At 39.6% G+C, this 25,209-nt stretch overlaps 1 protein-coding gene across 7 annotated transcripts in view; it reads right to left on the minus strand.

The window, feature by feature from the left end:
* LOC122551273 (serine/threonine-protein phosphatase 6 regulatory ankyrin repeat subunit B-like) overlaps window positions 1-25,209 on the minus strand; it is a 223,967-nt gene that overhangs the window by 104,642 nt on the left and 94,116 nt on the right. For all 7 annotated transcript variants that reach the window (XM_043692915.1, XM_043692912.1, XM_043692917.1 and 4 more), the window contains 5 exons: window positions 16,484-16,684; window positions 13,761-13,848; window positions 10,617-10,759; window positions 6,995-7,207; window positions 3,895-3,973 (listed from right to left, as the gene is read on the minus strand). In XM_043692915.1, the coding sequence (XP_043548850.1) occupies window positions 3,895-3,973; window positions 6,995-7,207; window positions 10,617-10,759; window positions 13,761-13,848; window positions 16,484-16,684 (724 nt within the window). The remainder of the gene's footprint in view (window positions 1-3,894; window positions 3,974-6,994; window positions 7,208-10,616; window positions 10,760-13,760; window positions 13,849-16,483; window positions 16,685-25,209) is intronic.

The raw sequence follows: 25,209 nt of genomic DNA on the forward strand, positions 1-25,209 counted from the left end.
CTTTGTCTATTTATCCTATCCATGCCCCTCATAATTTTGTAAACCTCTATAAGGTTACCCCTCAGCCTCTGACACTCCAGAGAAAACAGCCCCAACCTGTTCAGCCTCTCCCTATAGCTCAAATCCTCCAACCCTGGCAAGATCCTTGTAAATCATGTTTGAACCCTTTCAAGTTTCACAACATCTTTCCAATAGGAAGGAGACCAGAATTGCACACAATATTCCAATAGTGGTCTAAACAATGTCCTGTACAGCTGCAACATGACCTCCCAACTCCTGTACTCCATACTCTGACCAATAAAGGAAAACATACCAAACGCCTTCTTCACTATCCTATCTACCTGCGACTCACTGTCAAGGAGCTATGAACCTGCACTCCAAGGTCTCTTTGTTCAGCAACACTCCCTAGGACCTTACCATTAAGTGTGTAAGTCCTGCTAAGAATAGGTTTCCCAAAATTCAGCACCTCGCATTTATCTGAATTAAACTCCATCTGCCACTCCTCAGCCCACTGGTCAAGATCCTGTTGTAATCGGAGGTAACCCTCTTTGCTGTCCACTACATCTCCAATTTTGGAGAGAGAGGTTTCTGCAGCCAGTAGTGAAAAAATCAGAATGGTATGTTGCTTCCCTTGTGCCAGGATCAAGGATATCTCAGATGACGCAGAATATTCTCAAAAGAGGAGAGAGACCAGCAGGAGGTCATTGTACACATTGGAACTAACGACATCGGAAAATAAAAGGATGAGATTCTTGTCCGTCAGAATTCTCTCAACAACATGCCCTTCACCGACGTCAGGCTCACCAATCTACAGTTCCCTGACCTGTCCTTACCACCTTTCTTAAATTGTGGCACCACAATAGTCAACCTCCAGTCTTCTGGCACCTCACCTGTGACTATCGATGATACAAGTATCTCAGCAAGGGATGCAACAATCTCCTCCCCAGCTTCCCACAGAGTTCCTAGAGTACACCTGATCAGGTCCTGGAGATTTATCCATTTTTATGTGTTTCAAGACAACCAGCACCACCTCCTCCGTAGTATGGGCATTTTTCAAGAAATCACTATCTATTTCCCCACATTCTATATGTCCTTCTCCACCCTCAGCAGTGATGCAAAATACTCATTAAATATCTTCCCCCAGCTCCACACATCAGGCCCCTCAAAGATCAGCAAGGCAGTCTATTCTCTCCAGTCTATTCTCATTTTGTCCTTCATGTATTTATAAAATCCCTTTGGATTCTCCTTCACCCTATTTGCCAAAGCTATCTTATGTCCCCTTTTTGCCCTCCTGATTTCCCTCTTAATTATACTCCTACTGCTGGATGTAGATTTGCTCACTGAGCTGGAAGGTTTGTTTTCAGACATTTCGACACTATACAAGGTAACATCAGTGAGCCTCCACATGAAGCACTGGTGGTATGGCATGTTTTCTATTTATTTGTTTGGGTTTCCTTGGGTTAGTGAAACAGAAACTCTAGCCACTCTCCCCCCTACAAAGATGTCTTGGAAATGACTGTCAGACTACTCAGGTCTCTTAGCATCATGGTAGCCCACAAACCCACCAACACACGAAAACAGCAGCTAATGAACTTGCCAGACCCTATACAGACAATAAGCAAAACTAATGTCATTTACAAAATACCTTGCAAGAACTCTAACAAATACTACATTGGACAAACAGGCAGAAAACTAGCCACCAGGATACATGAACATCAACTAGCCACAAAAAGACATGACCTACTCTCACTAGTACCTCTACATACAAATGAGGAAGGGCACCACTTCGACTGGGACAACATATCCATCCTAGGATGAGCCAAATAGAGACACGCACAAGAATTCCTAGGAGCATGGCATTCCAACTGGAACTTACCAACAAACACACTGACTTGGATTCCATTTTCCACCCCCTGAGAAAAAGAACAGGAAATGATGTCACCAATCCAAGGAAACCCAAAAACAAATAGAAAGTGGGCCATACCACCAGTGTTTCATCCGGAGGCTCACTGATGTTATCTTGTATGGTGACAAAACATCTGAAAATGAACCTTCCAGCTCAGCGAGCAAACCTACACCCAGAACCTCAACCTGAACTACAAATCTTCTCAAACCTCGCTAATACTCCTACTGCCTTTATACTATAAGGATTCACTTGATTTCTGCTGTCTATATCTGACATATGCTTCCTTCTTTTTCTTAACTAAAAACTCAATTTCTCCAGTCATCCAGCTTTCCCTGCACCTACCAGCCTTGCCTTTCACCCAAACAGAAATACAATGTCTGTGGACTCAGTTATCTCATTTTTGAAGGTTCCCATTTTCCAGCCATCCTTTACCTGCAAACATCTGCCCCAATCAGCTTTTGAAAGTTCTCGCCAATACTGTCAAAAATGATTGAAAATTTTTCATCTTTCCCTGTTCCAATCAGCCTCCAGAGATCTTGAAATGAGATAAGGTAGTTTTAGTTATTCCTCAAAAATATGTGGTCAGGTGAACCTAATCTAAACTCCGTATACCCTAAAGTTTATCAACAATTGAAAGGGATAGGAATTTCTACTACTGCAATAGCAGTCAACCAAAGGTGATTCTATTTGTTAGATATAAGTGCATTCTCTCCAGCTATGAATTGGTTGTTTTCTGGAAGATTATTTCACTAGAATAATCTTGAACACTTTGAAATTTCACGTAAGTACACAACCATACATTTTTAGCACACTGAACATGTCCCTCAAAAAACATGCCGAACAAAGAAGGTAAACAAAAATTCCTTTCCTATTTAACAAAATACAGGTGAGTAATGATGATGGAAACTTTTACATGAAAAACCTGTTGACTGCCTTCAATCTAATGATCCCAAAAATTCTCTCAACTCTTAATAAATTACAGTACTAATCCTTTCAATTTACATCCACCTTGCCACCTCACCCTCCAATCCTCCCACTCACTATTCCCCCTCCCGAATAATAGGGGAGGGGACTGTGAAAGAATGGCAGGGTGAACAGGAGACATAAGAGGAGAAAGGCATTTGGTGACATTCGGTACAGGTAGCAAGCATAAGGTTCAGAGAGGAAAGCAGCATGTGCGAATATGTAATGGAAACAGAGTAGTGGCAATTGTTTTAGAAATAGGCTGCATGTGCTCAGTATCTGCATGAAACAAATAATAGCAACACCATTGAGGACACTGCAAATTTATCAATGGTATCAAAATCGAACTGTGCTGTCAAAACATTTTTTTTGGGCATGGGAGGGGGAACTCTACTGGAGGCTTCTACCCACATTGGAAGATTTGGGCCCGTATTCCAGTAATATGTTGTAATGAAATTTTAATGATTAATTTTCCAGTCAGAATGTCAAGCCAAAGACACGCACACAACAGAAATGTAGTTTTCTAACCATAAATTTTGTTTTCCAAACACAAAGTTACTATCTGTCTTGCATGTGTGAACAGTCTTAACCATATACCTTATTTTTGGGACACTACACTCAATAGCATAAAGTGGTTTTTGATCTGTTTGAGAACTTCCCTTTGGGATATTCTTCAACACATTTTGGTCACCATTATACATGCTTTTTATTTTGGAATAATGAAAACTCCAAAGTATGCGTAGTGATAAACGTTTATCCCTACTGAAAATTTATATATAGAGGAAAAAAAAATGAATTTTTGTTGTTCATAATGTTCTAAGATATAAGCTGTAAATAACAGAACATTGCTGACCTCAAATGCTGTGTTTAACAAATTAAAATCACAATTTGTTTTCCCTCCAAAAATGACAAGAATGAAAACAATTCCAAGATTCAATATTCAAATTTGTATTTTAGTCAAAAAAAGTCACACACGCACAAGATTTTAGAACTTCCATAAATCAATGAGAGAAAATTAAGCATACCATTTTGAATAAGTGTTTGTGATCGTGTGAATCGACCATGGACAGCAGTCATATGCAATGGATTCTTGCCATCTTTACTCTGAAAGATAACAAAGTATATATGTCATCAACTTTTCACAGTAATCATATTACTGAACCTGATCACAGATAACCTGATAAACACCATGCGCAAATATAAAATGCTCATGTCTTAGTTGGAAAGTGCAGCTTCATAGAATTTTGAAATGATAAAACATTGGTTAGGAACAAAATGGGAACCAATCACCCTTCCATGAGGGACTCTCCTTCAGCCTGATTCTTGCTTCTCTTCAGGAAGCTGCTAATTCAGTTCAGCAACTCATCAGTTGTCACACAGGACACCCGCAAAACAAAAAGGTTTATCAAAGAGTTCAAGTTCTCCAATCTTGCACCAAGGCTTGCATTAATAGATTCAGATTATGTAATCAAAAAGGTTGGTGAGAAGACAGCCCAAAGCAGGTTATACCACCACAGAAATGGTGTGAATCCCTACAGACCCTTGAAAACAACAGAACCAGTAGATAAAGTTAAGGCAACAGATGGAAAATTGAGCAGCATAGACAGACAAGAAAAATGTTTCCCCTTAGAAAAGAGATCAACAACTGGGGACATTGATTGAAGGTAAAGTGCAGGAAGTTCAGAAGAATTTAACCAAGATTTTTTTCACCCAGAGGGTGACAGATATTGGAACTAATTTTATTGTCAGGGAATTCTGGATATCTGGAAGAGATGATAAAGCCAGGAACCATCACAACATTTAAAAAGTATTTGGACAATCACTTGAAGCACCATAGCACAAGACCATTGGCCAAGTGCTGAAAAATGGTCGAGTAGAAAGGAGCTTGATGACTGGTGCAGAGAAAATGGACTGCAGGGCCTCTTACCATACTGTAAAACTGACTCAATTTATCTGATTATTTGCTGAGAGTTAATAGCAATCTAGAGTTGGTATGGTTTGTAGCTCATCAAGTGATAGCCAAAATAAACAACAGCTTAAAGCTTGTGCTGAAAACTAATGTTGTCTTAACAGTTAAGTTGCACATGAGACTTAATCTCAATTTAATTTTGGGGAGGGGACAGAAGCTGGAAGGTTGTCCAGTTTGAAAAGAGTGGAAGAATCTACGGTGTGCCTCCACAGAGTTTATGATAAATAAAGTAACAAACAAGTTAGCTCGGACACTTCTTCTCTGTTCACTCTTGCTGACAAAGCTGGTTGGGTGAGCATTTATTGCCTAGTCGCCCTTTAAAACAAGGTGATGAATTAGCTTCTTGAACTGCTGCAGGTCTTCTCCTGTCAGCAAACTCTCAATGCTGCTGGAGGGAGAGCTTGGGTGTTTTGACCCTAAAATACTAGCGATATATTTACAAGTCTTGATGGCTTAGAGATAAATTTGCAGGTGGAGATTTTTTCATGCATCTGCTGCCTTTATCCTTCTAGGTAGTGGAGGTCATGGCTTGGAAACAGCCTTCGTGAATTGCTGCATGGCATCTTATAGATGGTACGTACGGAGGCGACAGAGCGTTGATGATGGAATTAGTGGATGTTTGAAGGCATGGTATCAATCAAGCCAGTTACTTCGTCCTGGATGGTGTCAAGTTTCTTGAGTGTTGTGCAGCTTCATTCATTCTGGCAAGTGGGGAGTATTTCATCAGATTCCTGATTTGTGTCCGATAAAGAGTGGACGAGTAACACGAGTTAAGTTACTTGGTGCAAGACTCCTCGCCTCTGACCTCCACTTGCAGCCACATGACAAGTTCTGTTTCTGGTTTCAGTTTCTGGTAAATGGTAATGCCAGGGTGGCAACAGCAGGGGATTTAGTGATGGCAATGCCACTGAATGTCAATAGGCAAATGGTTAAATTCTCTTTTGTTGTGGATGATTGTGACCTCAATATTACTTGCCAGTTGTCAGCCCAAACCTGGATATTGTCTTGGTCTTGCTGTATTTGGGCATGGTTTTAGTATTTGAGGACTTACAAATGGTGCTGAACATCGTGCAATCAGCGAACATCCTCACTCTGACCTTAGGACGGAGGGAAGGTCATTGATAAAGCAACTGAAGATAGTTGAGCCCGGGACATTACCTGAGGAACTTCCTTTGTGTCAGGTATGACTCCAACCAGAACAGAGTTTTTCCCAATTCACATGGGCTTCAGTTCCGAAAGAGCTCCTTAATGGCACACTTGGTCAAATTTGGTCTTAATTTCAAAGGCAGTGGCTCTAAGCAGAAAAATACATTGAGGCATCCACAATAAGATGGCATATGAAAATTTTTCCTCTGCAAGTAATGAAGCTGAGGAAAATCTTCCAGAAATCTGTGACAATATTGTGGGTGATCCCAAAAGAAAAAAATAACTATGATTTGTTCACCTTATGAGAGAATTCTGAGGGTCTTGTGGTAGAGAGGGCTTGTCCCTTCCTCTTAATCAGTAGATTCAGGTTCAAGTCCTGCCTGTAACTGAGGTATGTCATAACATGTCAAAAAAATATTTAAGCGAATTCTTGGGAGAAGTAGTAAACCAGGGCTGTTATAAATTTGATTAAGTTAATAGTGGATGTTTTAGTTAATTTCTTTATATATATAAAAATTTGTGTTTTGTTTAAATTAAATGGCATAACTATTTACAATCAAGTTTTTGAATTTCTCTTGGAATGTTAATTGTCCCTAACCATATCAAAACATCAAAAGGAAAATTAGGCATGATGTAGAGGTCAACTGAATTAATTCACGGAGAAGCAAACCTAGTCTGTACAACTCAGCTACATACAGACTTGACCAACTAAGACATCAATACAGCCTTGTAAATTATAGTTCTTTTGAGAAAAGTTAAAACAAAATTCAAATACACTCAAAGTTCTTTGTAAATACCACTATGTAAAGGAGAGCACCAGTCTTCACAAGTATGTAGTGCTGTGTAATTATCAGTCTTCAACAACTGGCGGAGACATATAGGAGCCGCGATAGGTTAGGGTGGGAGTTATTACGAGTATTAAGTGATTAACAGACTGTCTCTCTATGGGACTATAAGTAAATGTCATTTTAAAATTATTCCCTTTAAAAGTTATAAAAAGTGACATTTACCTGGAAGTTGACATCAGCTCCATTATTTACTAATAGTTCAAGACACAAAGCACCATGGGTTGAAGCAGCAGCAAAGTGCAAAGGTGTAAATCCCTTGTTGTTGGGTTGATTCACATTAGCACCATAGTCAATAAGTTCATTGACTACAGTATCTTGTCCATTGTAACATGCAATGTGAAGAGCTGTATTCCCATATAAATTCGGTTCATCAATCTGCCATGGAAGATGAATTGGACACAAACGTGAAAAATAGGTTTGGCATTGTATGTACAATAAATCTAAACCATAATTGTCTCAAAAAGAAATGATGTGGCATTTTTAATCTTAAATTAACTTTACATTTATACAAAATGTCTAACTTGGAGAAATAGCTCAATATGCATAAGTTGAAATTAACATCCAAGATATTATCAATGAATAATAAAGAAATAAGTCACAATATTAATTTTGCCACTCAGTAAATAGTCACAATGTGGTATTGATAGTACGCCTGATTAGATTCAGACCAGGTCTTGATTTATTTTAACATAATGGCACATTAAAAGGAAGACAACTTGAAATTGTACAACTGCATCTCAAACTTATTTTTACATAAATGTTTTCCTTCAGACATGGATGGTTATTTATCTTTGATGTGTGCAACCTATTAGTGAACCAATATTTAAAATCAGGTTCACTAATTAGATTTTTTAAAATCTGTGGGGTGTTTTTGGTTAAAATAAGTTGTTACTACCTTGTGTCTTTATTGACAACAATAAAAAAAAACAGTGGGTAACCCTAATATCATCACTAGGAAACTAATGATATAAAACTTCTAAGAGTACTCATTTTCAATAGCTCAAAGTTTTATGAACATTCCCAAACCTGAACCACAATGACTGAAAGATTTAAAAACAGCCAGTTTCGAAGACCGGAATGTGAAATCATTGCCAAATATTTTGAAAAATATATAGTCCCTCAACAAAATTTTCATTTTCAGCGAGGGTCTTATTTTTTGATGATTAATTATGACCAAGATAAAAAGGGTTCTTAATATGCATGAATGAAATATCTTCACTGAAGTTGTGAACATGTGATTTTAAATTCATATTAGTGCGTGTCAAATTCATCACTGGGAGCCAGATTAATAAAGAGTAGGCAACAGCACCTTCCAGATCCATTGCAGTTAATTTTCCAATTTCAATACCATCTTATTTATATGCTTAAGAATATGACACTGTATTTTTGCACTATTGTTTTGAAGTTGTGGACTGAAAACGGGAAAAACTGTTTTAATACCAGTGTTCTGAAAGGATAGCTGCATGCTTTGAAAAGCAAGTAGCCGGAGACCCATGGCAAGCAACGTAGAGAGAGGAACCTCAATTATCCAAAAATAAATTATCCAAATATCGGGTTATCCAAATGTGATCAAGGTCCCAATAGAAACATTGAGAGCTGCTTCAATCCTGATCGCATCTTTTGTTTACAGATACAATGATGAAAAACAAACTCTGCTCACTGAAATGCTGCTGAGAACAGTCTCTAAATAACCTCCCTCCCTCTCTCTGCCCCCACACTTTCCCTGGAGTTCTACACAGGGGTGAACCTTCAACCCTAAATCCCCCCCCCTTCCCCAGATAATCTCTCCAACACTGTCCTGTACAGGACAAAGGCGGAACCTGTCAAAATGTGCACGCGTGCTATTTGGAGACTCACCCTGCAAAGGCAGCAGGGTCTTACTGTTGGTGTCCAGTCCGGCTGCCCAGGGTGTGTGTGGGGGGTGTGGGGTCACGGGCGGACAGGGTTGGAAGCAGATGGGAGGGCACGGTCTCATGCGCAGCATGCTGCTGCCTAGTGTCCTAAACAGATAGCAGACTTCACAGAAAACTGAACCCCAGAGGAAATCAATTAACTCAATAATCAATTACGAGCTGAAAATGTGTTGCTGGAAAAGCGCAGCAGGTCAGGCAGCATCCAGGGAACAGGAGAATCGACATTTTGGGCATAAGCCCTTCTTCAGGAAGGGCTTATGCCCTTCTCCAGCATCTGCAAACCTCACTTTCTCCTCAATAATCAATTATCCAAACGAAATAGTGCCCATCCATCTCATTCAGATAATTGAGGTTCCTCAGTAAACAAGCAGTAACTGAAGTGGCTGTAGACTAACAGGAGCCAAGAGGCTCTGTATTCAGATGATGCTCTGGTTGGCAATTAGATTTGATTGATATATGGACAAGCGACTAGTTATCAATGTCAAAAGAACCCATGAGGGGGCTCTCATAACCCACATCAGGCAAGTGAACAGCATGGAGCAGGAACAAGATAAAAAGGGCTTTTGATCTCCACGAGTTCACATGATGTCTTACTGTTCCATGCAGCCAAAACTCGCCTTAAATCTGAAAAAAACCAGGTCATCTTCGTTTCAGCAATCGCTGCAAGCTTTGACTTTTAATTGACACATCAGAACCAGTCACTCTGAGCAACTTGCAAACCAGTGGAAACATTTAGAAATGGGAACCAGAAAGAGTTTCAGGTCTGCAAGAACCAGCTCAATAGAATTGGTGGACAAAAATTACAGTCTTTCTAATTTTTTTTTCCATTCATCCTTGTGCATTTTTACGTTTGTACACCAGTCTATGTATGTATGGGGTGGGGGGAGTTCACAAGGGGATTAGCATTTTAAATCAGAAGCATTATATACCAACTTTATATACACTTACCTGTAGCTACAGTCTATTTAACTGTCACAATTAGTTATTCTTGTTCAGTACAAAAGCCTAGTCTGTGCACTCTGTCAACCTTAATCTTAAGATTTCTAACACTCTACTCCAGTAAGTCATGACATACGACAATGCTTCTTCTGAATGGCACATCAGTTTGATTTTACTTCATTCACTGAAAAACTGTAACTACAGTTCTACAACAATAAACTAGCTTAAAAGGCTTTTTATTAAAAAAATTATGTAGACCTTTCCATATCCTCAGGACCTATCAAAGTGCTCCACAGACACTTATTTGCTTTTGAAGTTCATTCTCTACATTTGGCAAACAATTTCACACTGTAGTAAGATACTAATTCTGGTTTACAGATAACTATTAGAATAGACATGAGACAACATCACTGTTGTTTTTCCAATAGTACCAGATATTTTTGTTTGCATCCATCGGAACAGGCAAGTGGGACCCGCAGTTTAACAACTCATGCCAAAGACAACACTTCTTCAGGCAACGCTTCTTCAACACTGGACTGAAATTTAAGTCTGGATCTTTTGCTCAAACTTCCAAACCAATACATTTCTCAATTTATTACCACTGAACCATGCTAATTCTTCTGGAAGGGTATATGAATAGGAAGGGTTTAGAGGGATATGGGCCACGTGCTGGCAGGAGAGAGTAGATTAGGTTAAGATACCTGGTCAGCATGGATGTGTTGGACTAAAGGGTCTGTTTCCATGCTGTACATCTCTACGACTCCAGAATGTTTTTTGGAAATAAAACGCATACCAGAACTAGAAATGTATGTCATCTTCAGTTTGCGTTCACCTGTTGACTCCTGATCTATTTGAAATGTACATTTTTTTAACTTCTTGAGGAGAAAAAAACCATATATGCTTCATTCATTTTGCAAGAAAGCAACACTTACCTCTACAGCAAGACTAATCAGTAGTTTCACCACATTAATTTGTCCATTAGAGGCAGCTGCATGGAGTGAGGTATAACCTTTCTTATCCTTGGAACTAACTTCTGCTCCATGACTCAACAACAAAGAAACTACTTCAACATGACCTACAATTAAAAAAATCCAACATTATATGTTGATTGAAATAAATATTAACATGTAGCTTTTAGATGGAGAATAAATAATATGGTGAACCCTCAACACCCATTAAGTAGTCATGTCTTTCCAAGCCTAGACATCAGTTTTATTTTGAATTTTTGATTTTACATATAGAGAACATAGAGTACAGTACAGGCCCAGCAGCCCTCAATGTTGCGCCGACCGGTGATACCAGTCTGAAGCTCATCTAATCTACACTATTCTACTTTCATCCATCTTGTTATCCAATGACCATTTAAATGCCCTTAAAGTTGGAGAGTCTACTACTGCTGCAGGCAGTACATTCCACACCCCTATTACTCAGAGTAAAGAAACTATGTCTGACATCTGTCCTATATCTATCATCCCTCAATTTAAAGCTACGTCCCCTCGTGCTAGCCATTGCCATCCGAGGAAAAAGACTCTCACTGACCCCCATCCACTCCTCCAATTACTTAATTTGTCTCCAGGTCACCTCTCAACCTTCTCTTTAACGAGAACAGCCTCACGTCCCTCAGTCTTTCCTCATAAGACTTTCCCTCCATACCAGGCAACATCCTGCTAAATCACCTTTGCACACTTTACAAAGCTTCCACATCCTTCCTAAAATGTGAGGACCAGAAATGCATGCAATATTCCAAGTGCAGCCAGAGTTTTGTCCAACTGCAACATGACCTCATGGCTCCAAAACTCAATCCCTCTACAAATAAAAGCTAACACATCGTATGCCTTCTTAACAACCCTATCAATCTGGGTGGCAACTCACAGGGATCTATGTACATGGACACTTAAATCTCTCCGCTCATCCACACTGCTAAGAATCTTACTAATAGCCCAGTACTCTGTATTCCTGTGACTCTTTCCAAAATGAATCACTTCACACTTTTCCGCATTAAACTCCATCTGCCAACTCCCTGCCCAGCTCTGCAGCTTATCGATGCCACTTTGCAACCTACATCATCTTTCGGCACTGTCCACAACTCCACTGACCTTAATGTTACTCACAAATTTACTAACCCATCTATCTATGCCCTCATCCAGATCATCTGTAAAAATGACAAACAGCAGTGGCCCCAAAGCAGATCCTTGGGGTACACCATTAGTAACTGAACTCCAGGAAGAACATTCCCATTAACCAACATCACCGGTCTTCTTTCAGCTAGCCACTTTCTGACCAAACTGCTCAATCGCCCTCAATCCCATACCTCCATATTTTCTGCAATAGCCTACCGCGGGGAACTTTATCAAACACTCTACTGAAATTTATATACATCACATCAACCGCTTTACCTACATCCACCTATTTGGTCACCTCCTCAAAAGAACTCAATCAGATTTATGAGGCACGATCTACCCTTCACAAAATCATGTTGTCTATCCCCAATCAACTTATTCCTTTCTAGATGATTAGAAATTCTCTTATAATCCTTTCCAACACTTCACCCACAACCAAAGGAAGACTCACTGGTCTATAATTACCAGGGTTATCTCTACTCTCCTTTTTGAACTATAAATCAAATCCATTTGATACAAAGATGAAGTTTTAGTTTTTGTTTTATTTTGATAATTTTTGGAGACAGTCAGTTTTGGCAAGTCTGGTACTTCGAGCATTCATAACTGGCCTTAGTAAACAGTAAAGGAGTTTGAAGAATTACTGCAGCCCAGTTGATAATTTTATCAGGGAGGGAGTTTCAGAATTTTGATCCCTTGATCAATGACTGAACATAAGCATACCAAAATTGTCTGGCAATTGGAGGTGATGTGTTCCCATACATGTTTTGCCCTGGTCATTCTAATGTGAAGGTTTTGGATTTGGGAGGTCCAAAATATCCTAAGCAAATTGTGCTGGTGCATGATAATGAGAGATAATTCACCAGGTAATCATGGTACATGAGCTCTGAAGGTCAAATGTTTAGGCAAAAGGATGGAGGTGTTGATTAAGTGAACTGCTTAATCCCAACTGATGTCAAGTTGCTTGTTCATGTAGCTGGGTGTACATCCATCTATGTGATGGCGAGCGTGCCATTATAGCCCCAACTTGTGCATTTCAGGTTTAAAAAGTTAGTAGTATGCCTTTTGAAATCAGGAGTCAATTCATTCCCACAATACTGTTCAGAATTGTGACTATAGATCACCATTCTTAAAGGGAGGTGGCCATACGACCCCCTCAGGAGCCCCGGCACATTTGAAGGAGGCCACAGACTGAAAACTGAGAGAAGGGGAGCCCCAAGGGTTTATGGGGGCCCTGGTAATTGAACTGATGAAATACCCAACACTAACCTAATTTGGAGCTCGATATCACGAAACATGCAGAAAAGCACAAAGCTCAAGGCCTAATAGATAAATAATTTCATACAGTTTTTTTTTAAAGTTTTGTCTAGCATGGTGGAACATTCAAAGTTTTCTTGGTGTTCAATAATAAATGATTTTCTGACTATCTGTTCGTGTTGTATCCTTGTTTGAAAGGGAAAGTCCTGCAACCTGAGAAGAATTCCTGAGGGCCATGCCCAAAAAACAGTTGAGAACCACTGGTATAGATTACAATAAGCAAATGCATGATGTCATATTATTTAGGCTGTTGATCATGCATTGTGAAAAAGAATATTTTACAAGACTTAACATTCCAAGTGAAATTCAGCACATGACATGAAACACATTTGAAAATTTATACAAACATCACAATTACTTAAGTTATATTTTAAATATATGCCTCCCCTGAAAACGAAATACAATTCTGGAAATGTGCTTCACATTACTGCACTTCAATCCAGATAGTCATCAAACAAGAAACAGAATTCATGGAAACATTCATAAAAGGACAAAATTTAATGGGAAGGCATCAAACCAGATCAGAAAGTATTTATATCTTTGACCGACAGATGATATTACATTATCAGCCCATTTGTAGGAGAAGTATTGTGTAATCAATCTAACCATTCAATGAGAAACTAGAAACGTAATGTGACTTACCCATGTAAGCTGCCCAGTGCAAGGCCCTTCTGTCCTTCTTATCAAAAGCATTAATATTGGCCCCTTTTGCTAATAGAAGATTTACCATCTTGAAGGGGAAAGGGGAGGGGAAGGAAAATAAGTGATCCATAAAAATTCAAAAATTCAAAATTCATTCATCGCATTGATCTGCATTTCAGCACAAGGTTGATCTAATGAACAGAAACTTTCCAAAATAACAGCTGGCACAATAGACAGTTCAAATTTGAAAGGGGAATGAGGGTAAAAAGGAATTCACTGCGTGTGAAATATTATGAAAATACAGAAAGTGAAAACGTGCAAATGCCACTGTACCATGATTTGCATCACAACCTCAATGCCACAAAAACTGTCAACTTCTACAAAGTTTTTCTCCAAAATGGCGCACATGATGCATTAACACAAATTAATATATCAATGCAAAACTATATGCAAAGGATTTCATTAAATATTATTTAAATACTGTATTTTCAGTGGTTTATCAGCAGCAGAATTGTGTGTGCAAAATATGTTTGCATTGTTTCGGTCACATAGCTTAATGACAACTAGCAACATACTAAGCAGTGAGAAGTTCAGCGACATTCAGCTATTGCACCCAGACACAGCAAGCAAAAGAAATAGTTTCTTCCAATCGAAACTGTTTGCAATAACACCCTGACACCTTAACTCAAATCTAATTTTACATCTCTTTCAAGACCGAAGTACCAGAGATGCCAGAAATACAAACAAATACTTCTGAGAGTATTGAGGTAGAGTACTCATTTAATTCAATAGCTTACGTATTAATATAACACCTTAATCTTCTAAATTTCAGGAAATACAACTAGATATAGAAACTAGTTTTCACTTTTGATTACTTTCTGTATTTGCCCATGACAGTTTAATGATCTATGTGGAAACCTAAAAGCATCTTTGGATAGCAATCATTGTAAGCTTTTGCTTGGTTCATTGTAATTTGTACTATTCATTTCAAATGGCAATACATTTGCCAACAGTAAAATTCATTTTAAGCATTTTTTATCACTTAATTTACCAATATCAGTTCATAATTTTATGTGTTTGTTTACACTGACAACACCAAACCTTTGTACCACCAGGAAATTTGAATATGTGGCTTTTTAACTGATCATTTCAGTTATTAGTAAATACATTGAACATCTCAAACCCCAAGAGTTTGCAGGATACCACTAATCACATCCTGTCAATCATGTATCTGTCCATTGTCTCGAAGGGCTCTGAGAAATTTTCTCCAGGGCTACCTTTTGTTACAAAATTACCAGAAGGGAAATAGGTAACCAGTCAACAAGAACCATACAGGTGATGTCGATACCCCCTGTGGTGATCTCACTACCTAACTTTTTATTGGATACCAGCATGGGTTCCTTAGAGCAGCGCAGCCAGAGTCAAGTCTATGGCACCACAGTTGGTCGAAATGCACAGGAGTAGGAGGGAGGAGAATGGAAGAACAACAGTGATAGGGGATTCATAATCCTTCAGCTAATGTAAACATTTCTACAACTGTGGACAGGACCCTAGGGTGTTGCCTCTGTGGGCTAGGATCAAGAATATCACAGAACAACTGTAGGACATTCTTCTGGGAAGAGACAACATCCAGAAAGCATGGCCCACACTGGAACCAATAACACAGTAAGGAAAAGGAATGAGATCCTGAAAGCAGACTTGACAGAGAGTTATCAAAGAGATCAAAAAGAGTGACCTTGAAGTAGTAATTTCAAGATTACTACAAGCACAATATGCCAGTGTGCACAGTAGTTGGGAGCGTTCGAGCTAGACTAATAGGTGGGTGGGAATCTGACAGGAAGCTCACATTGGACAGAAGTAAATAAAAATAGAAAAGTAGCAAGCAAAATTAGAAGGCAAACATAAGGCAAGCATTAAGAAGGATCATAACATCTTAGAAGGACAAAGTGAAGGGCACTTCATCTGAGCAAACAAAACATTTACAAGGTAAATGGTTTGAAGGCACAAAAAAGTAAATGGGCATCGTTTAATTGGCATTATAAAGATGTGGTTACAGCATGATTAAGACTGGGAACTGAACATTCAAGGATTTTGTCATTTCGCAAGGACTGGCAAAAAGGAAATGATGTGTGGCACTGCTAATAAGGGATGAAATCAGTATGCTACTGAAAGAGAATCCTAGATTGCAGGATCATGATGTAGAATCAGTTCAGATGAAGCTAAGAAATGGCAAGAGGTAGCAAATATCGGTGGAAATCCTTATAGGCTGCCAACCGGTAATGCTAATGTTGGGCATAGTGTAAATCAGGAAATTAAGGTACAAGTCATTGGCAATTGTAACTAATTACAGATTTACCGCAACAAATTGCAGATTATTCATTATAGTTGAACCTACAACTGACTTTCCTTTCATTTTCAAAATTGTAAAGACTTTTGCGCTTAGTTTCTTATTCATTACTATTTTTCCCCATTCCCTTCTTCTTCTAATGCCATAGCTAGTGTAATCCTCCATGCAACTGGATTTTCAATTTACACTGCAATAGCATCAACCAGTCCACCCTTCATTCTTAGCTAATTACACTAATCCTTAAGAGTTGACAAAGCAGTCAGCATTTTATCTGGAACGGGCTTGAAACCTGTTTTATTGATTGTAGCATACACTTAGGTCAAAGCACAAATCTGCAAACACGTACAATAGCAGCAATATTTTATGTACCTCTTACCTCTATATGCCCATTGAGTGCAGCATGATGCAAGGCTGTCCTGCCTCCTCGATCAGAAACATTGACACTGCTAAGCAATGGAATGATTGCTTCTGCACACTTCACTGCCTTGTTAGCAGCAGCTACATGCAATGGGGTCTGCCAGTTTTTGTCACGAGCATTGACATCTGCTGAGTGTTTGATCAAAACATGAACTGCTTCCTGAAAGAATCAGTGTTGAAGACACAAAGTTGTTAAAACACAAGTTACTGCACTAATTCAGCAAATCTAATTTTACATCTTTTTCAAGACCTATGTACCAGAGATGCTAGAAATACAAACAAATATCTCAGTATTAAGATACGTACTCCCTTAATTCAATAGCTTACATATGAATATAACACATTTCATTTAGTACAAGATCTCAAGCCATTTTACAAAACCATTAGAGTCATATTGCAGTGATTGGAACAGGTCAGCCAGGTGGATCTCTCAGAATGAGTTCCCTGATTGGAAGAGTGGCCGAGTGTCAAAGGCGTGGGAGCCAGCTTCCACTTTCTGATGAGGCGAGACATCGAATCCCACTGCCACCACTTCTGTGGGTCAACTGCAATGCTGCAGCATGTTAAACACTGGTGTATTTAAGTTCAAAACAAAAAAATGTAGGTTTGCTTTAAAAAAAAGAAAAACAAGTTCTGGGCCTGGCCAAACTGGCCATAAACAGGTCCAGGCAGAGGGCCGTAGAGCGGGTCGTTAGGGCCGACTACCTGTCCCTCTTCTGCAGTTACATTCGAGCCCAGGTGTCTCTGGAGAAGGAGCACGTGGTGCCCACCAACACCCTTGAGCTGTTCAGGGAGAGGTGGGCGCCGGAGGGAGTGGAGTGGAGTGCATTGCATTATTTCCCCCTCTAATTCTATTTTGATTTAATCCCTGCCCTCCCCTTCACTGTTTGATCACGCAGCATTGCCCTTTGATGTTAAGGGCACTGCTTGTCACTGGCCACTCGGGTGTTTCTTTTCTTTCTGGTGATGGAAATTGAATAAAGATTTGTGCACCTTGTGTCTCTCACTGTGCCTCACACCTGCACACACACACATGGGTGCTGGGGGAAAAAATAAGCACTACCGCAGTTAGGTGTAGTGTGGGGGTAATGAATAAAAAAACAAAAACAAAAAAATATGAATAAACAGGAGAGTCAGAGGTTCTGTTCACTGAAAGCTGGCTCTGAGGGAGCTGGACAGAAGAAAAAAAAACAAGTTCTGCTCACTCTAGGAGTCAGCTCTGTGCTAGCTGGGTCAGTGTCATGTACTATGCACATGTAAATAGACTACCACCTGATAAAGGAGCGTCGCTCCGAAAGCTAGTGTGCTGACAATTAAACCTGTTGGACTATAACCCGGTGTTGTGAGATTTTTAACTATATAAATAAAGGGTGACTTGGTGACAGGATATCAGCTTTTAGAGTCATAGAAACAGACCATTCGGTCCAACCCGAACAGATATCCCAACCCAATCTAGTTCAACCTGCCAGCACCTGGCCCATATCCCTCTAAACCCTTCCTATTCATATATTCATCCAAATGCCTCTTAAATGTTGCAAATGTACCAGTCTCCACCACTTCCTCTAGCAGCTTATCCCCTTGGGTCTCTTTTATATCTTTCCCCTCTCACTCTAAACCTATGCCCTCGAGTTCTGGACTCCCCGACCACAGGGAAAATACTTTGTCTATTTATCCTATCCATGCTCCTCAATTTTGTAAACCTCTAAGGTCACCCCTCAGTCTCTGACCCTCCAGGGAAAACAGCCTGAGCCTGTTCAGCCTCTCCCCAATGCTCAAATCCTCCAACCCTGGCAACATCCTTGTAAATCTTTTCTCAACCCTTTCAAGTTTCACAACATCTTTCCGATAGAAAGGAGACCAGAATTGCATGCATTATTCCAACAGTGGCCTAACCAATGGCCTGTACAGCCGCAACATGACCTCTCAACTCCTGTACTCAATACTCTGACCAATAAAAGAAAGCATACCAAACGCCTTTTTCACTATCCTACCTACCTGTGACTCCACTTTCAAGGAGCTATGAACCTACACTCCAAGGTCTCTTTATTCAGCAACGTTCCCTAGGACCTTACCATTAAGTGTATAAGTCCTGCTAAGACTTGCTTTCCCAAAATGCAGCACCTCGCATTATCTGAATTAAACTCCATCTGCCACTTCTCAACCCTCTAGCCCATCTGATCAAGATCCTCTTGTAATCTGAGGTAACCTTCGCTGTCCACTACACCTCCAATTTTAGTGTCATCTGCAAACTTACTAATTGTACCTCTTATGTTTGCATCCAAATCATTTATGTAAATGACAAAAAATAGAGGACCCAGCACCGATCCTTATGGCACTCCACTGGTCATAGGCCTCCAATCTGAAAAACAAACCTCCACCACCACCCTCTGTCTTCTACCTTTGAGCCAGTTCTGTATCCAAATGGCTAGTTCGCCCTGTATTCCGTGAGATCTAACCTTGCTAATTAGTTCCCCATGGGGAACCTTGTCAAACGCTTTACTGAAGTCCATATAGTTCACAGCTACCGCTCTGCCCTCATCAATCCTCTTTGTTACTTCCCAAAAAAACTCAATCAAGTTTGTGAGACATGATTTCCCAAGCACAAAGCCATGTTGACTATCCCTAATCAGTCCTTGCCTTTCCAAATACATGTACATCCTGTCCCTCAGGATTCCCTCCTACAACTTGCCCACTACCGAGGTCAGGCTCACCAGTCTATAGTTCCCTGGCTTGTCCTTCATACCCATCTTAAAGAGTGGCACCACATCAGCCAACCTCCAGTCTTCCGGCACCTCATCTGTGACTATCGATGATACAAATATCTCAGCAAGAGGCCCAGCAATCACATCTCCCAGAGTTCTCGGGTACACCTGATCAGGTCCTAAGGATTTATTCACCTTTGTGCGTTTCAAGACATCCAGCACTTCCTCCTCTGTAATATGGACATTTTGCAAGGTGTGACCATCCACTTTGTTACTTTCTATATCTTCCATATCCTTTTCCACTGTAAATACTGATTCAAAATACTCGTTTAGTATCTCCCCCATTTTCTGTGGCTCCACACAAAGGCCGCCTTGCTGATCTTTGAGGGGCCATTTTCTCTCCCTAGTTACCCTTTTGCCCTTAATGTATTTGTAAAAACCCTTTTTGTGGAGTTATTTCACATACAAGGAGACAGATGATTAAAAGCTTGGCCAAATCAGCAGGTATCGCTGAGTATCTTAAAAGAAGGAAATGTGCAAAGCAGCGAAGCAAGTACAGGTCCTAATCAATTGAAGGCATGCCCACCAATCATGATTAAAGCTGGGATTCTCCAGAGGCCAAAATTAAAGGAACGCAGATATCTCAGAGGGTTGTGGAGCTAGACAAGATTACTGGGATCAGAATCGGGGACGTAGAAACACTTAATAGGAATGAGATTTTGAAAATAAAAGCAGCACTGAAACCTTCTGGATTCAAGATTGAATGCAACAATTTTATCTTTTTGCCCATTTGTTGTTGGATGGTAGCTCTGGTCTTATTCTGCTTTTCACCTTTGTTCATTGAGATATACCTTTGCTTCATTACTTGTCCCATGATCACATTTTGCCTTTCCTTTTGTCATTTACACTCTCCTGCTTCACACTCTATTATCCAGCTTTCCACTTATTGTTCTGAACATCTTAACCATCTGTCCACTTCTTGCCTTACCTTGTTTTAAAACCTACAAACTGATTCAATGCCAAGTATTCCCAGTTCTGAAAAGAACCATTGATCTGCAGCGTAAATTCTGTTTCTCTCTTCACAGATGCTGCCAGACAAGTTGAGTATCAATAGCAGTGCTCATTCTGTTTCTTTTTTCTTTTTCATCCATCATAATCAGTTATTCAAACAAAAGAGTAAAAGGATTGTTGGTAAAAACTTGGGTTAACTAGTTTAAGACACATGACATTAAAAAGATGACAAAACTATGTCATAAAAGACTACTTCTTCCAGAATATTAAATGTCAACTGGTGACTGAATTGCAGCCAAAGATTTAATACCACTAAGAGCCAGCATTTGCAACTCACCTCCACATACAAAAAGGACTTTCACCAGGTTAAAACAAAACAAGAAAACTGAACAGAAAATGCATTTCATAGAACTATGACAGGTTTTCGGACTATGCAATACTTCCAATAGGTTTTACATAAAATTTAAACAAATCTTAAGACTATGGGATCAATTCTTTTTGTGACTGCAACAACGATGCTCCAGTCAAATTATCAAGACTCCTCTGAAAGCACTGTTCAGCAAATACAAAGAATCAGGAACTGAAGTAAAAAACAGGTCCTCAGATTTATGTACCTCAGGATTATGACACACCACATGCAAAGAGATCAGACATGATACCTAATGGTATTGTTCCTGGAATAATAATCCAGAAACCCAAGAAATGTTCTGTAAACCCAGATTTAAATCTCATCACAGCAAACAGTGGAATTTCAATTTAATAAAAATCTGAAATTAAAAATGTAATAGCGACCATAAAACCGTAGTCAATTGTTGCAACAACCCACCTGATTCACTCATGTCCTTTACAGAAGTAAAATTACCATCCTTACATGTGACACCAGACCAACAGAAACATAGCTGACTCATAACTGCACATAATTCACTCAGTATGGCAACTGCTCTGCCCAAGAGTGCAAGAAATTACAGAGTTTTGAATACAGTCCAGTCCATCATGCAAACCAATATCCCATCTATTAACTATCTATACTTCCTGCTGCCTCGGGAAAACAGCTAACATCATCAAAAACCCTTCCCATCAGTTACAAGATGATGGAAAATAATGTATCAGGCAGACAAAACAAAAATTTGAAAACGCACACCAGGAGATTCTTCCCCACTTATTAGACTTCTGAACAGATCTCTCTTACATTAAAGTTGATCTTTCCTTGCACCTTCTCTGTAGCTGTAACGTTATATCCTACATTCTGTTCTAATACCCTGATGTAAGGTATGATTTTGCTGGATAGCATGCAAAACAATACTTTTCAGTGTCTCGGTGCATGTGACAATAATAAATCAAATTGTATCAACTGTTTATGAAATCTCAAAAAAGTAATAAAACCAGGAGGTGCCAGCTGACATTGCTGATGTAGTTTTCATTGGCTAAGGCAAACAGAGACCTGTCAACCCTACAAATTCCTCATCAACATCTGGGGCTTGTTCTAAAATCTCTCAGACTGGTCAAGCAAAAGCCAGACTCTCAGAATAATATCTTACATACAATGTCCTGGTCAACAGCATTATCATTACAGTCCTCAACATTGATTCTGGATTCCATGAAGCCTCATCGTGTCAGATGAAATATTGGCAAGGAAACCTCCTGCTGATTACCACTTCTGTCATCCTCCAAACCCCAGCTGATAAATCAGTAACTCCTCCAATTCACAACCTGCAATCTCATGGCCCAACAATTCCCCATTCTGATATACTGATATAATTATAGTCAAGGGATCAACCCTCATTCAATAAAGACTGCAGGATGATGTGCCAGGAGCAGCAACATCCAAAACTGAGGTATCAGTGTGGTGAAGGTACAAAACAGGATGACTAGCTTGCTGAACAGCATAAATAGTAAGTGGTTGACAGCGCTAAGCAACACCACAACCAACGGATCAGACCCAAGCTCTGCAGTCCTGCCACATCCAGTCATTAACAGTGGTGGACAGGTAAATACCTGAAGAGGATGAAGTTCCACAAATATCACTCTTATTAGGAGGGAAGCTCACCACAACAGTGCAAAACAGAAGGTCAAAGCTCTCATAACAATCTTTACCCAGCAAACTGGATCCATCCTAGACTCCTGCAGAGGTCCCCAGCATCACCGATGCCAGTCTTCAGCGAACTGAATTCAATCCACACATTAAGCAGGAGGCACTGAATATTAAATAGCAAAATTTAACGGTCCTGTAACATCCAGCAATTAAACTGAAAAGTGCACTCCTGGACTTGCCAAAGATGTTCTACTTCAGCTACAATATTCATCTCACCACTTGTGAAAATTTGCCAAAGTGTATCCCATACAAAAATAAAGGTCGAATCCAACCAGCCAAGTGCCCCAATCTACAATCAACCGCAAGGTGATGGAAGGTGAAATTAACAGCACTATCAAGCGGTACTGCCTTAGGGAACATAGGAACAGGAGTAGGCCATTCAGTCCATTGAGCTTACGCCACAATTCAGTACTATCATGACTAATCCAATACTTCAAATCCCTTTCATAACTCTGTACACAATGGCAATCAGAAATCGATCAATCAATCTCTAATTTAAACATATTCTAAAACTGAGCTGCCACAGCCCTCTGTTGTACAGAATTCCAAAGGTTTACAACCCTCGAGGAAGCAGAAATTCTCACAGATTCATGCTCGATTTCCCCCTTATTAAATTGTGCCCCTTGGGTCGAGGCACTTTGACCAGAAGAAACATCTTACCTACATCTACCTTGTTTACCATTTAAATATTTTATAAAGTTTAAATATGATCACCTCTTTCTTCAAAACTATGAAGAATATAAGCCTAGTTTGCTAAATCTCTCTTCACTATCATCCCAGAACAAGACTGGTAAACCTTCACTGTACTCCCTCTATGACAAAAATATCTTTCCTGATAGAAAGAGACTCAAATCCTCTTGCAATTAAGGCTAACATTCCATTAGCCTTTCTAATAGCTGGCTATGTATGCATTAAGCTTTCCGTGACTCAGCAACAAGGACACATAGGTCATTTTGTACATCTATTCTTTTCAAATTCTTACCATTTAACAAATACTTTGTTCACCGATCATTATTATATCCCATCTTCCATTTTCTAGTCTATTCACTAAGTCTGTGTAAATCCTGCTGAAGCCACTTAAGATGCTCCTCACAATGTACATTTCCACTTAGCTTTCTATAATCTACAAATTTGGAAAGATTACATTTGGACAATATCTCCAAATCACTGATATATTTGTGAACAGCTGTGGCCCCAAATACTGATCCTTGTAGTACCCCAATAGTCGCAGCCTGCCAACTAAACTACGATCCATTTATTCCTATTCTCGGTTTTCTGTCAGTTGGACTATCATTCATTCAGCCATAAACATTACCTCCTTTCTCATGTGCTTTAATTTCTCTAACCAGCTTCCTCTGATGGTCTGTATCAAAGGTGTTCTGAAATTTAAGTATACTACATCTATTGGTGGTTCTCTATCAATTTTGTTGGTAACATCTTCAAAAACTACAAGTTTGTCATGATTTACCATGCACAAATCCATGCCAATTATTTCCAATCAGATCATTGACAACCAAGTGTCGATTTATCCCAAGGTTCACAAATCAATTCAAACATTTTCCTCCTGATGATCCAAGGTCAATTCTGGATCTAATTAGCCAAATTTCCTGAAATCTAAAAGGCTCTACCTTTGCTATCAGTCACCCATGCAGGACCTTATCAAAAGCATTGGTCCAAACCGATTATGACAAATGCATTGTCCTTATACAGTCATAAAATCATACAATGCAGAAACAGGTCTTTCAGCCCACCATTCTATGCCAATTAATAGACATCAAACTACACTAATCCCATGTACCTGCATTTGGCCATAGCCTATTATGCCCTGGCATTGAAACGCTGTTGCAAGAGTACCTGTCTCCACTACCCGCTCAGACCACAGGTTCCATATTTCTACCACCCCTTCTTATTCAAGTCATGATATGTTTTATGAATATTTCTTCTGCAACTAGTTAGAACTATGCCGGCACAGTCTGAGAACTTCCCCTTTGAACAACATTTTCTAACCTGGATGTTTTTAATACACATTCTTCATCAAAATGTTCAATTATAGATTACTGTGATTTAAAAGGAATTTATAAGAATTGTACAGAAAAGTGATATGAATTTTCTTTTCAAATGTGTCAAGGGGATTTAGCACAGATCTCCTTTAGACCATTTGCTGCTCATCTTAAACTTAAGCCTTTTGGTCTAAAGACATGTCTGCCATGGGAAAAAGATTCTCACACTGTCTTTGCCTCTCAATTTTGTATACCTCAGTTGGATCATCCCTCAGTCTGCTCTGCTCCAAGAAAAAAGATAGACAATCTAATCACTCCTCATAACTGACTTTTCATCCCAAGCAACATTCTGGTAAATCTCCTCTGCACCCTCTCCAGTGCAATTACATCCTTCTGATAGTGTGGCAACCAGAACTGCACCAGTATTCCATATGTGTTCTGATGTTTTGTGAAGATGGAACAAGATTTCCATGCTACTTCATTCTTTGCCCTGGCTGATGAAGGCAAGCATCTCATATGCCTTCTTCACCAACCTATCTACCTGTGTCAACACCTTCAAGTATCTGTGGATTTGTATACTAAGATCTCTTTCCTCTTCAGCACTCACTAGGGACCAACAATTGTGTATATCCTTCCTTTCCTGGATCTCCCAAAATGCAACACCTACCATTTATCAGGATTAAGTTCCATTTAGCACTGCTGTGCCCAATTTATCTGCTGATCAGTATCAGACTACAGACTGAAACCTTCCTCCATACTGTCAACATAATCACCAATTTTTGTGGCACCCAGTGATTAAACCTTCTATATTCACAACCAAGCCGTAAGTTTACATAAACATCATCAAGGACACAGCCCTGACTCCTGTAGTACACCACTA

Source organism: Chiloscyllium plagiosum, chromosome 7 (genome assembly GCF_004010195.1).
Source record: "Chiloscyllium plagiosum isolate BGI_BamShark_2017 chromosome 7, ASM401019v2, whole genome shotgun sequence".
Classification (NCBI taxonomy): Eukaryota; Metazoa; Chordata; class Chondrichthyes; order Orectolobiformes; family Hemiscylliidae; genus Chiloscyllium; species Chiloscyllium plagiosum.